Source organism: Plectropomus leopardus, chromosome 9 (genome assembly GCF_026936395.1).
Source record: "Plectropomus leopardus strain MGB_pleo_1.0 chromosome 9, ASM2693639v1, whole genome shotgun sequence".
NCBI classification, from domain to species: Eukaryota; Metazoa; Chordata; class Actinopteri; order Perciformes; family Serranidae; genus Plectropomus; species Plectropomus leopardus.
The window spans coordinates 17,322,040-17,335,040 of NC_142184.1; the positions used below are offsets into that span (position 1 = coordinate 17,322,040).

At 38.4% G+C, this 13,001-nt stretch overlaps 1 protein-coding gene across 1 annotated transcript; it reads left to right on the plus strand.

Moving 5' to 3' along the window:
• The first annotated feature begins 5,227 nt into the window (after window positions 1-5,227).
• On the plus strand, window positions 5,228-11,861 carry LOC121946723 (cytochrome P450 3A30-like). The gene is made up of 13 exons (XM_042491444.2): window positions 5,228-5,379; window positions 6,508-6,601; window positions 6,693-6,745; window positions 6,844-6,943; window positions 7,043-7,156; window positions 7,708-7,796; window positions 7,976-8,124; window positions 8,216-8,343; window positions 9,027-9,105; window positions 10,560-10,720; window positions 10,804-11,030; window positions 11,128-11,290; window positions 11,416-11,861. Exons 1-13 carry the CDS (start codon window positions 5,309-5,311, stop codon window positions 11,509-11,511), a joined length of 1,524 nt encoding a protein of 507 aa, XP_042347378.1. The 5' UTR covers window positions 5,228-5,308; the 3' UTR covers window positions 11,512-11,861.
• Window positions 11,862-13,001: the final 1,140 nt, after the last annotated feature.

A 13,001-nucleotide genomic window follows, 5' to 3' on the forward strand; every position in this document is an offset into this window, starting at 1 on the left:
TTAACTTCCAGCAAATCTCTACTGTCTGTTTTGACCGTAACAAATGTTACCCTGTGCTGCCCTCTGCTGCACAGAAGTGATAAGAAATACATGGCAGTTTAAAAAAGCAGTCAGAAGAAAACATTTTCTATTTCAAGAAGAGACCAGATTGCTTCTGTCTGTGCCTCTTAATTAGTGACTGTGGTATAAAGTGACTTTGCTTTCACCTTTAAAACTACCAGACAATAACAGTCATCTGCCCCCTTTCCATGCTGTAATTTAAAAATCTCTTCCTCCTATCCGGCAGCTGCAGCCAGACACCTCTCCCCAGCATGACTCACCATGTACTGCTTTCACATGCAGGGCAGTTAAAGAGAGAGAGAGAAACACATAAACACTCAAATGCATGCACACACCCAGTGGCTGTAGAAGGTGACATTCACCAGGCTATCCACAAGCTAGGGTGGTCATAGCCAAATGCAAAAGGGTTCAATTAACATTGAGGGCCTCCTGACAGCTCTATGACTGTGAATATTTGTGAGAGTTATGAAGAATGTAATACTGTTGGCTGGTTAAAACTTTGCATGCCACATTGCAAATTCTCCATAAAGGAATTTTCAATTGTTTTTTTTTAAAGATTATGTTTTGGGCTTTTATTGCCTTTAATGGACAGGACAATTTAAGCGTTAAAGGGGGGGAGAGAGAGGGGGCAACACGCAGCAAAGGGTCAAGCACGGAGTCAAACCCACGGCCACTGCAGTGAGGATACAATCTCTGAATATGGGGTGCTGCTCTATCCACTGAGCCACCACGCACCCCAGCAGTGGATTCCATTACACTGCACGTCATCCCAACATGTTCTTATCTCAAGTCGTTACATACTGCAGCTTTATCAGTGGACCTCTGCATCTAAATACTACATTTTAGGTATCTTTCTGCATCTTCTCTTTGCATTCCAGAATGCCACTATGATGATGTCAACATAAGCACAGGGTGAGATAAGACTTCACATTGTTATGTTTAGGCAACAACAGCAAACAGCAACCAACCTGAGACACCAACCAACACACATGCTGGCACGGATGGTTAGGTTTAGGCATCAAAGTCACAGGTGGTTAAGATTAGAGGGGGCAACTGGGTAGGCGTAGAAAAAAAAAAAAACATTGCTTTCACACATGAAGTGAACATCAGACTCCTGCATCAGGTTTGTTAGACAAATCCACCTCCCCTCCCAACATAAGCACCCTCACACTCCTTATATCATGTAGTTACAAGCAGTGTTTCAGCCAGCCACGCGCACGCGTCAGGTTCTGTCCGGCTGCATTCTCAAGTGACGCCACTCTTGTGCGTATTGGACAGATGTGGCAGGTACCGCCCAGCCATCCACCAATGTACAAAAAAAGCACAGCTAGTTCTGTCGGACCACATTTTCAACTTACATTGGCCAGTGGCATTTTATGCACATGCGAAAGCACTGACAAAGCATTACTATTTTATGAAGTCAGAATGAGTGCGGAACGGGCTGGTCGAATCCCATTGCTCCCATGGGTTAAAGTGTGTGGCCCAGCCTTTTTTGAATAACTTTGTCCTATCCAAGGACATGAATATTTGCACACTCAAGAAGTTTCAGTTGGTTGCAATCTTCAACCTCAGCCACTAGAGGCCATTAATCCAACAATCCAAGACCTTTAAATGGGTTTCATGCAAGGTTTTCATTCATGTATGCAGGCATGAACACGTGTGAGTGTGTGTGACATAAAGTGAGAACAAGTGATACAGGCTGGTGTGTGTCTCATTACAACTCTGGTTTGCTGTCATCTGGACAGATAGGCAGGTGTCCCTTACAATGTCACAGACTCTCCGAGGCTCAGAGCTGACAGGAGGAGCCCAGACTTCATTAGCAGGTCAATTAACATATCCCAGACAACATCTGGAGGACACACTGGCCACCCAGCTGCTATTACACACCTCTTAATTTCCCCTCTCCTCAGAATAGCATCAAAAACTATGTAACTGCAGCCTAATGGCTCCATCTTCGACTTGTACTGAATGTTGAACTGCATTACGGCGTGTAATTGATTATCGTCTGGCAAAGTACCCCAGAGCAATTTAAAACAAAAATGTCAGAAATGTTAGCTTTGGCCTCTGGAGATTTTTTTAATCAATCAGCAGCCATTTGATACATTTGTGCATTATTCTCCCACATCCCCCTGCTTCATGTTCAGACCTCATCATCAGCTTTTTTCTCTGTTTGTTATGGCCTCCCTTCAATACTTTATCTGTCTCTCATGGCCTTCTCTCACTACTTCTTGGAAACTCATCTTTATAAGATTGATCTGAGCCAAACAGAGAGCAACTATTGCCAGTCGCTCGGTGTAGTGCTGCAGGCAGACAGGCATTTGCAAAATTGTGGGCACACACACACACACACAAACACATGCAGCGTATTGACATTGATACATTCACATGGGATCACAGAAATACGAGAGAAGAAATGAGAAAAACAACTCTATTTATTCTCTGCTGACCCAGCCACAGCCAAAGGCAGCCTCCTCATGTGACAACAGAGTATTTTTTTCTACCAACTCAGCTGACAGGTGCCACTGTCTTTGCGTGACTTCTTGATGAGTTTTCTTTTGCTTTATTCATTTATTTTTGTAATCCAGGAGGCAAAAATGCATCCGAAGTAAGAGGCAAGGGAGACAGATTGTGCAGCTGACGGGTAACTAGAGAGTTAGGGAACATGATGATAGATGCAACAATGTCTACGTAGAAAAGACTGAACAGAAAACTTGTTTAAGTCTGTACTTGTTGAACCTGTTGTTGAGGATCCAGCAAAAGGCTGATTGTTTGCAGCAAAGAAAAGTTTGGAAGCAGATTATATGGGTCTGTGCACAGTGTAAATATGTTGCTGCAGCCAGGTACACATGCTTGATCCCATGGACTTGGCTGCAGAGTGGCTGCAGAGTTGTTAATTATGGTCATCGACCGTTCGCTGCTGCTGATAGTGTTTGGAAATGTACTTTGTCTCACTGTGCTGAACCAGGCAGAAAGGACACTTTTCTCTCCATTTTCTGTATTTCACTCTGCTACTGATGTTTTTCCTTAAACACGATTCTCTAACTAAACACACGATCAGATCAAACTTTGATCGGCTGCTCTTACTGTCATTCATATATCTATGTGATACCACTGGGGCTGCATGACACAGCAAATATTTTCTGATATTGTTTATGACTTTGACAAGGGAGACAATTTACAACAGTAGAACTTTGCAGTACTTCAAAGTGCAGTACAGTCATTTATCCAGGGCCTAACGTACTCCCTATAATTTTGCATTTTGACCTTAGCCTTAATTTTAACAATACTTTAAATCTATTTAAACTAAAGTCTACATAGGCTGGTTAGTATGAATGAGGATAAACTGAAGTCATAAAATTACAGTAATAATGTCTTAATTGTGAGGAAAAAGTATTAAAATAACGAGAATAATGTTGGAATATTGTAAGCATAAAGTTATGATTTTAAAATAAAAGGTTGCAATATTTCAAAGACCAAAAAAAGACAAAATACTATGTGATTAAACAAGGAAAATTACAAGTCTAGTCATGTAATATTAAGACTTTTACCCTTGAAATCAAATGTTGTCTCGATTCTCATTAAATTGCCACTTAATTATGATAATATTATGATTTCTTTCTCAAAATTACAACTTTATTCTCACAATATTAGGACTTTATTCTAAAACATCTTGTTCTACAAAAGGGTACTAATACTATATTGTAGTAAGAAAGAAAGAAAGAAAAACATTCCATACTAAAAGAATAGTGAAACATATATAATGTATCAAGATCATTTCAGCCACGTTCAGTTTTACTGCACAGACATTTTCCTTTACTGTGATGGGAATCAGAAGCTCATTTCAGTCTCTATTAGCATTTGAGTAAACATTTTAAAGATTTTAAAATTATATATTGTATAAATTTTATATTGTACATCCATGTGAAGACTGCAGTTAAGTTCCACAGTAGTTTATATATGATCTGAACAGTCAGTGGGAAGTAACATTCTCGCTTCTTGACATAACATTTCTTTTTTCTACTTTATTTAAATGGAACTATATAAATGTTAACTTACTTAACTAATTAATTTTGCCATGCACAACCTTTGCCCATATAGTGTAGACACAAACTGGCTGACAGCAGTAATTAAGAACATGAAGTAAATGACTAAAGGTCATTTATTACTCCTTAACTTTAACTCTATTTAGACTGCATAACACCTGTTTTTTCAAGCTGTCAAAATGTCATATAAATTTGTGACCCTCACATTTGATCCAGAGAAAAAAATGCTCGGCAGGTTGGCTAAAAGGTCAAAACCAGGAAAAAGTAAATACGCTGTATTATATTCATTTGTCCACAGCTTTGGACTTTACATCTTTCTTCAGGGGAACCTTATCTTAGTTACGCCTGCTTCTGTAAAGCACAGGATGAGTTCACTGATTGTATAATTAATGGCTGGCCTCTGCAATTCTTGCTGAGCTTTAAGCCAGTTGAAGTTTGTTTCATTTTTTGTTTTGTAAATATTTTAACACCCATTTTCATGGAGGACATTTTGCCACAGTCAGAATAGCACAGGTGTAAATAATGATTGGATTTATCCGCTTCAGTTTCAGGGTCCTGGTATTCTGCCTGCTGGCTCACTGTCACACTGCCATGGTTTACAGGGACACTTGAATCTGAGCCATTGTTAATGTAATTAGTTCCACCTGTGCTTTTCCTACTATGGCAAAATGTCTGCAGTGGAAAAGGCCTGTTTTCTAGTAGGCTGGTGTATATTTCATGTCATTTAGACAGGAATATCAGGAGACTTGATAATGTGTGTGACACTGTCTTACACCATCATATATTTTCACCAATCTTCTTGCAATACATTGTGGCCTTTGTTTGGGAAAAATGCAACACTTGGCACTTACTATATCAATATAATTTCTTTGTTTTATTGATCATATAGAATGATAAATTATGTGTTAGCTACTAAAATAATTTGAAATACTATTAATATTTCAACTCCTGGTGAAAGGGTGACAAGATATTATCTTTAAAAGGAACAAGAGGGGGGAAAAAGCACTGTTGGAAATTGAATGCAGATTGCTTAGTAGGTAAACAGTCACTGTATTCACAGGTAAAGATTGAGACATAATGTTATGTAACTTGAATGTTTTCCAGCTATGTGGGACCGCCCCTTTGCCCAGTTTAAACTCCAGCTTGAACTCCTAACACTGGGAAGTGAGTTACCACAGTCTTCAGCGGTGTGCAGAGGAACAGAGATGGGCTATTTTCCGGATTTTTCCATCGAGACTTGGACTTTAATAGTATTTCTCATCACTCTCATCGCAGCGTGAGTATGGTGTGTTGTTTATCTCTGGCGTAGAGAGTAACTCTCCAAACAAATTAAACTCCACACTAAAAGTGAGTGAGAAAAATCCTTCTGCTTGTTGACATGTTTGAAAGATTCTGGGGCTGTGTGTCAGGTCAGGTCAACTTTATTTATATAGAAAGTTTAAAAACAACCAGGTTGACCAAAGTTTGAGTAGTAGTGTTTTTGCACTTATTTCTGTTATACTGTGAACAGTAATAACATTACTTTTTTTTTTTTTATCAAAACGGGTAATGTACTATTCAAATTCCAGTAATACAATGCCAGTTACCCCAAAACCAAGTAATTCGTTACATCGTAACTTTTGCCATTGCTTTACAACTGACAGGCTGCGCACGCACGTTACAAAGCAGCAAACAACGTTAGTTTGTAAAGTGGATACGCTCATTATGAAGCAGCTGAACGTGTGTCCTTTTGCTTTGGTTTTGCCGGGACGAAATTTGAAAAAAAAAAAAAAAGCTGCAACAGCTCAACAACGAGAAGATCCAGGAAATACACTCCACCAAAAGTGAGCCTTCCTCAGTCATAGTTGAAGCACTACACAGACTAAACAGCCAAACTTTGGACAGCTGCAGGCCACAGAGAACTAATGATGCTTGTGGCTGGATATGTTGTGGATGAAATGCTGTCTGTCTCCTCAGTAGACTCTCTATTGCAGACAGGACTTTGGGGAAATACAGGTGTTGTGTCGAAATGTGTTCCCCCATAGGAAAGTGTTTCCCACCTGCTCCCTCCCCTATTTGACAAGATATGACCCAAAATATTTGTGAGAAATTACCTGAAAATTTGCACAAAAAGAGAGAAAAAGCACCAAAAATGTTTATTTTCTGTAACAATTTAAAATACATAATTGTAATAATTAGGAATATTGTTTTGAGTTTAAAAATAAATAAATAAATAGGGTTTTTTTTATTTCACTCTGTATTTCAGTCTGTAACATATAATTGGATCCATACAAAGACAAGGCATGAAATAAATTCTAGAGGAGTTTCACAAAATAACATATAGAAAATGAGATAAACTGATTTTTGTAGTAACAGATAGATGTGGTCTCGGTGCTCTAATCCTGTTTTGTTTTTTTATTCTCAGATATGGATATGCTCCATATGGCTTTTTTAAGAAAATAGGCATCGATGGACCCACACCTTTGCCCTTTATTGGGACATTTTTGGAATATAGAAGGGTGAGACGCATTTGTCAGATTAGTGCAGTAATCTAAGTAGATACTGACTGTTTTGATAACTTTGTTACACCACTCTCATTTTATTTCTCAGGGCGTCCACAATTTTGACACAGAATGCTATCAGAAATATGGAAAGTTGTGGGGGTAAGTGTGTTTGCAAGAATACACCCTACCATAAATTTCTCATGCAGTGCTTCAAGGCTGTAACTGACTCGCCACAATATCTGCTATTGCAATTAAAGGCTGTACGATGGCAGGGAGCCTTTACTGGCCGTAATGGACACAGATATGATCAAAACAATCTTGGTTAAGGAGTGTTACTCTGTCTTCACCAACAGACGGGTAAGAAAGAAAACAACGTAGGGACAGTTTCCCAATACTAATCGGAGAACACAGAGTAAAAAAAGGCATTATTTGTGTGCATGTATGTGTGTGGTTTAGGATTTTGGCCTGAATGGACCCTTACGTGATGCTGTATCAGAAGTAAAAGATGAGGAATGGAAGAGGATTCGTGGTGTGCTGTCTCCATCATTCACCAGCGGACGCCTGAAAGAGGTTAAAAAGCACACTGCAGCTTTAAAGAAGAATAATGTTTTGGTGTCAGTTGTCGAGTGTTGGAGCTATAGGCCAACGGTATCACCGCAGAAAGAAGCGTGCAAGTACTTCTGATAGGAGAAGCTCCTAAGAAAGAAAATAGACCCTACATTAAACTGCTCACAACAAGGTCTGTTGATTATCTTGAATAACCAGGTCATAATTTCTGGAAAGAGACATTGTTCAAGTTTTGTAATGAGTAATGACTTCTTCAAATGTGTTTTTTGGCTCACTGCGCACCACAGGCTGAGTGCCCTCTAGTTCCATTATATTAGAGAAAAGGCAGACACCTATACAACCGATATCTCCAACAATTGGCAACTCACACCAAAACAGTCTACTGTGTATTAATAAATAGAACTACAGATAAAAGGGAAAAGTATGTGTTTTTTATTTTTGTGTGAACGTAACATATTTTTATGCAATACTCATTTTCGGTGCATTATTCACACATTCAAGGGGCATGAAAATAAATTATGATTCCATGTTGGTTTTTTTTTACTTCTGAGCAGATGTACTCAATAATGTTGCGCCACTCAAGTAATCTGATCAAGAGTCTTCACAAGAAAGTGAAAGCGGACGAAGTCATAGCGGTTAAAGAGTGAGTACTGTTATGGTTTGTGATGAGATTTGGGCATAGACTCTTCATCAATATTATTTATATTTGGTAGGTGATTTTGTTATTCGTGCTATTCACTGAGAAGAAAACAACATTTATTTACACAAATATTTAGATGGCTTTTTTTTGTTCCTACATTAATCATTTGCCTTTTTTTGCAGATCATTTGGACCTTACAGTATGGATGTTGTGACCAGCACCGCCTTCAGTGTGGACATTGATTCCATCAACCATCCCTCTGATCCTTTTGTAGCAAACATTAAGAAAATGGTCACGTTCAACTTCATGAATCCCTTGCTTGTGGTTGCGGGTATGCCTGATACCATGCTGTGTCACCAGAATGTCTTGTATCTTGTGCCCTTGAGCCCTGATTGATATATTTATAATTTCATTCTTTCCAGTTCTGTTTCCATTCTTGAAGGGGATTTTTGAGAAGATGGACTTGTCATTCTTCCCTGGCGATGTGCTAAAATTCTTTTACAGATTTTTGGAAACAATCAAATCAGACCGGAATAAGGATGACCACAAGGTAGTGTGCATACAGTATGTACTGTAGATTTTATTTTGATTGTTGGCCATGTTTATGCTTTCTTGCCGGTGGACAGAGCTATTATGTTTTCTGGTTGTCCGTCCATTAGTAGCATTCATGTGAACACTGTAACTTTAGGGAATTTCTTCACAGTTGGCACAAATGTTCACTTGGACTTAAAGAGGAACTGATTAGAGTTTGGTGGTCTTATGCCCATCTTATTCACATGGATGCAATATCACAAGAAGGCCTTGAGGGAGTTTCCTAAAATTTGGCACCAGTGTTAACTTGGACTTAAATATGAACTGACTAAAATGCATTGATGACATTTTATATCCAAAAGGTGAAAGGTCAGCCTTACTCTGACACCACATTGTTCTGCAATAACACCTTTCTGGCCATTATTCAATGGAACAGAAGGGGAGACATTTGGTCAGATACTGAATTGGTGACACTAATTTTTGGTGTCCACCTTGTAACTTTGCTGGTTGCGTAGATATATGTGAAGCATCCATGTTTTCACAGACATGGGTGTGAACTACAAGCGCAACTTGACTGGTTTGCTGTGGCATACAACCACAAGGTGGTAATTCTGGTATTGCATGTTTTGTTTATATAACCTTTCCATTGAGCCCAAAACTGGAAAATCAAAATAGGATTCCCCACTTGTTTTTGTCTTGCAGAGCCGAGTGGACCTCATGCAGCTTATGGTGGATGCTCAGGTGTCAGAGAACAACGAAGATGATACAAAAACCCAAAAAGGTAGATAAAGAAATAAGACTGAGGAATTGTAGTTGACAATTTTGTCTATTGCTAATGCTGAAGGCTAAATTTAAGATGTCAAGGGTCACTTTCATCCTTGAGAAAAAAGCCTTGCTTTTCACTGTGACCAAGTTCTGTTTTTTCTTAACGTGTGTACAATGAGATTTTTTGTAAAAAGAAAAAATAGGAAATTCGTTGGAGAGCATTTTGGTTGGTCAACAGTGGTCAGACTGTTAAAGACAAACAAAGACTAAGGTTTAAAAGTCGGGTAAGAGTTGGATCAATAAGCAAGACAATAAAGAATTCATGGCATGATTTGTTTTGTCTTGGTGCTCCAGAACCTTGTAAACAACTTTATAAAGTTGTTTTAGAAACTGCCAGAGCTTGTGGCATCCAGTGGCTGAATGGATAAAGCAGGCGCCTTATAAATGAAGGCACTGTCCTTGCCGCAGCAGCTCTGGGTTCATTTCCAACTTGTGGCCCTTTGCTGCATGTCATCCCCTCTCTCTCCCCCTTTCATGCTGTTGATCTGTCCTATCTAATAAAGGCAAAAATGCCCCCCAAAAATCAGTCAAAAACCAGTGACCCCACTGAGTTCCTTAACTGTCCAGTCAGACATTAGAAAAGTCATGTCTCCTGAATGAAATATTTATAATACATTTAGAGGACAGCACCGTTTAAAATACTGGTGAGCTAAATTATGGAACATGATCTTGAACTGTTTGACAGATTCTGTGTCTTTGTCTCAATACAAAGAGAAACTTTAAAGTGGTTCGATGTCAGAAAGATTTGGTTCTGTGTAGATCGTAGCTGTGTTGTGTGGCTGCTGTGATTCTGCACAGTACTAATTTATTTGATGATATGTTTATTTCGTTTGAAGTAGTGATGAATGGGTGGAAGATATATAACTATGTTGATTTTTACCTTGCATCATTTTTAAATGTTTGTATATTTTATTCTTTTACAGTACAGTCCTTATAAAAGCCCATTGTGGGATTCTGCCTCACCTGCACATCGCTGTTGTCGGATACAAACCTCCAATCTCCAAAAGAATAGAATTACTTTATTAATCCCGTGAGGAATTGTTTTGTTACAGCAGCAAAACTAGAAGTAGAAGTAAAATAACAAAAATAATAATAAAGATATGTATATAATATGATTAATGTACTATTTTTATAGAAAAAAAGGTAAATGTGGAGATATAGGGTTTGCGCCCAGAAACGCCGACATATAAACTGTTTTATTTCCTTTTTCTGTTGTTTCTTTTCTTTGTATCTAAATGTACAAATTAATAAGCTCAACTAAATTTAACTAAACAAATGGTCAATTATAAGCCAATGCATTACTGGCCTTCCCATAGCATACTGCAGAGTTACAGGTTGAGCTAACAGCAGTTGCTTTGACTATTATCACTGCAGTGATAATCTTTTATTTGTTGTGTGTTTATGATACAGGACTGACTGATCATGAGATCCTGTCTCAGGCTATGATATTCATCTTTGCTGGCTATGAAACCAGTAGCAGCACACTGGGATTTGTTGCCTACAATCTGGCAACCCACCCTGACATCCAAAAGACATTGCAAGAGGAGATTGATAAAACCTTCCCGGAAAAGGTTACTTGGGAAATGTTTGGATTTAATAATTGTTTTTACTAGAAACCCATGTGTTACCAACTAATGACTGCTTTATACACCAGCGTCAACCAACATATGAAGCCCTGATGCAGATGGAATACCTGGACATGGTGATAAATGAGTCCATGAGGCTGTACCCTATCGCTAATCGATTAGAGAGGGTGTCAAAGTCTTCTGTGGAAATTAACGGTGTAACCATCCCTAAAGGAACTGTCATCACTGTACCAGTTTACACTCTCCACCATGACCCTGCTTTGTGGTCTGAGCCCGAGGCCTTCAAACCTGAGAGGTACTATACTGGTCTAATGGCAGGTTGTGGTTGGATTTTACCCAAACTTGGATATTTGGTGTATAAATTGAAATTTTTTGTGCACCTTTTTTTTTAGGTTCAGCAAAGAGAATAAAGACAACATAGATCCTTATGCCTTCCTACCCTTTGGAGCAGGGCCAAGGAACTGTATTGGCATGCGATTTGCTATGTTGACGATGAAGCTGGCCATGGCGGAGATCCTCCAGAACTTCAGCTTTGTCACGTGCAAGGAGACTGAAGTGAGGAAACATTTTCAGTATTTGTGGTCATAAAATAATGACATTTTATGCATGATTGGGTGAGATTGGATTTGAGTTTGGGAAGGGCTTCATTTGTAAAACATTTTTTTGTTTTGTTTTCTTAGATTCCAATTGTGCTTGGAAATGATGGATTTACAACACCCAAGAATCCCATCAAACTGAAGCTGGAGCCCAGAACAGCCAATCCTTCTTCAAGCTAACTCTCATTGTCTGAACCAACTACTTTTTTAAAAACTGCACAGCATAGCAGTTACATTTATTAATACTTTAAGGACACCATCTAATCTAATCTAGCTAATCTTTTTGACATCTTGATGAAATATTACCAATATGACACCATTGCTTTTCTAAAGTATGCCCTGCATACACACAATTGAATAACATTGCAATGGATAATCACTTTGTGCACACATGTCAACTGTTGCTACTTTTTATAGGTTTAAGTCCTTTTATAACACGATAAAATTCTACGCAACTGTATGGATCACTTAAAAAAATACTCTCATATTACATTGCAAGGGCTCATTGTAGAGAGTTTAAATATGCTCAGTTATCCAGGTACCTGAGTGGGTTGGGCTCTGGAATCAATATAAATGGGCCAACAGCAGATGATCATCACATTCTCTTTCAGCTAACATTTGATTTATCTTCTATTTGCAGTCATGCAGTGCTTTGACCGCTCAAAACACGGGAGGAATTTGGGGTGAATCATTTTGATTTTTTTGTATCTATCACAAGTGTAATAAAAGCCAAGAAAAAAACTTTGCAAACTTGTATTTTTTTATAGGGATTCATAAGAAATATGAGGCTTAACCTTGCCTGAAATTTCTCCTTATCAGAGCCTCAAGTGTCCTGGATTTACAGCACATTTAATACTTGTTATTATGGAAGGTGAGTTACTAGACACCTGTCCGGTGTCTACAGAGGTGAGAATGACGCGCAGGCTTGATTAGTATGAAAACACTGTTGTGGAAATCTTAATCTTTCTGCAACAATGACTACACACAATGTGAAACAGATCTCATCTATCAGGTTTCCCTTCCTTCTTTTTCAATAAGGTCTAAAAAAAAAGGTGGTAGAGAGACAAAAGAGGGAGATGTTAAGAACAAAGACTACACTATTCAATGCCAGCCCTCTCCCTGTTCTATTACACTGAATAACCGGCCTAGTTATAAATGTTAGGACAGTGCTTTAAGGGGCTGGATCTCACTGTGACCTCACACTCATCCACCACTGCACAAACTGACATAAATCAAATCCACTAAACCTTGACCCTTTGAAACCTGAAGAAGACTGGCTTGATTACTTTCAAAAACATGAGAAGAAGGTGATGAACATCTCAAATAAATGGCCCAAAAGAAAAGCTGGAAATTGGTGAAAAGTTACAAAAAATCACCTGAAAACAATGAGAAAGAAAACATGTGTTTTTTTTTCTCTGTAACTTATGTTTAAAGTGTAAAGTTTTGTATAAGGTTTTGAGGCCATTTTGCTTTTGAAAGGCGACTGAAAGCAGCACAATAAAACTGATGTTCAGGTTCTAAAGGGTTAATTTATGAACGCATCATAAAGCTACAACTGCAACGTGACAGTATTGTCCAAAATGGGATGATTTATTTGATCATAGAGCTGCTAGACCATATGAGTTAATATATATATACTAGACTATACACTAAACTGTAACCTGAAATAT

Excerpts from the sequence above, each read along its gene's own strand:
- LOC121946723 (XM_042491444.2), top strand. The coding sequence starts at position 5,309 with ATGGGCTATTTTCCGGATTTTTCCATCGAGACTTGGACTTTAATAGTA. Across the intron at positions 6,944-7,042 it reads CTGTCTTCACCAACAGACGG|GATTTTGGCCTGAATGGACC; the intron begins GTAAGAAAGAAA and ends TGTGTGGTTTAG. Across the intron at positions 7,797-7,975 it reads GAAGTCATAGCGGTTAAAGA|ATCATTTGGACCTTACAGTA; the intron begins GTGAGTACTGTT and ends CTTTTTTTGCAG.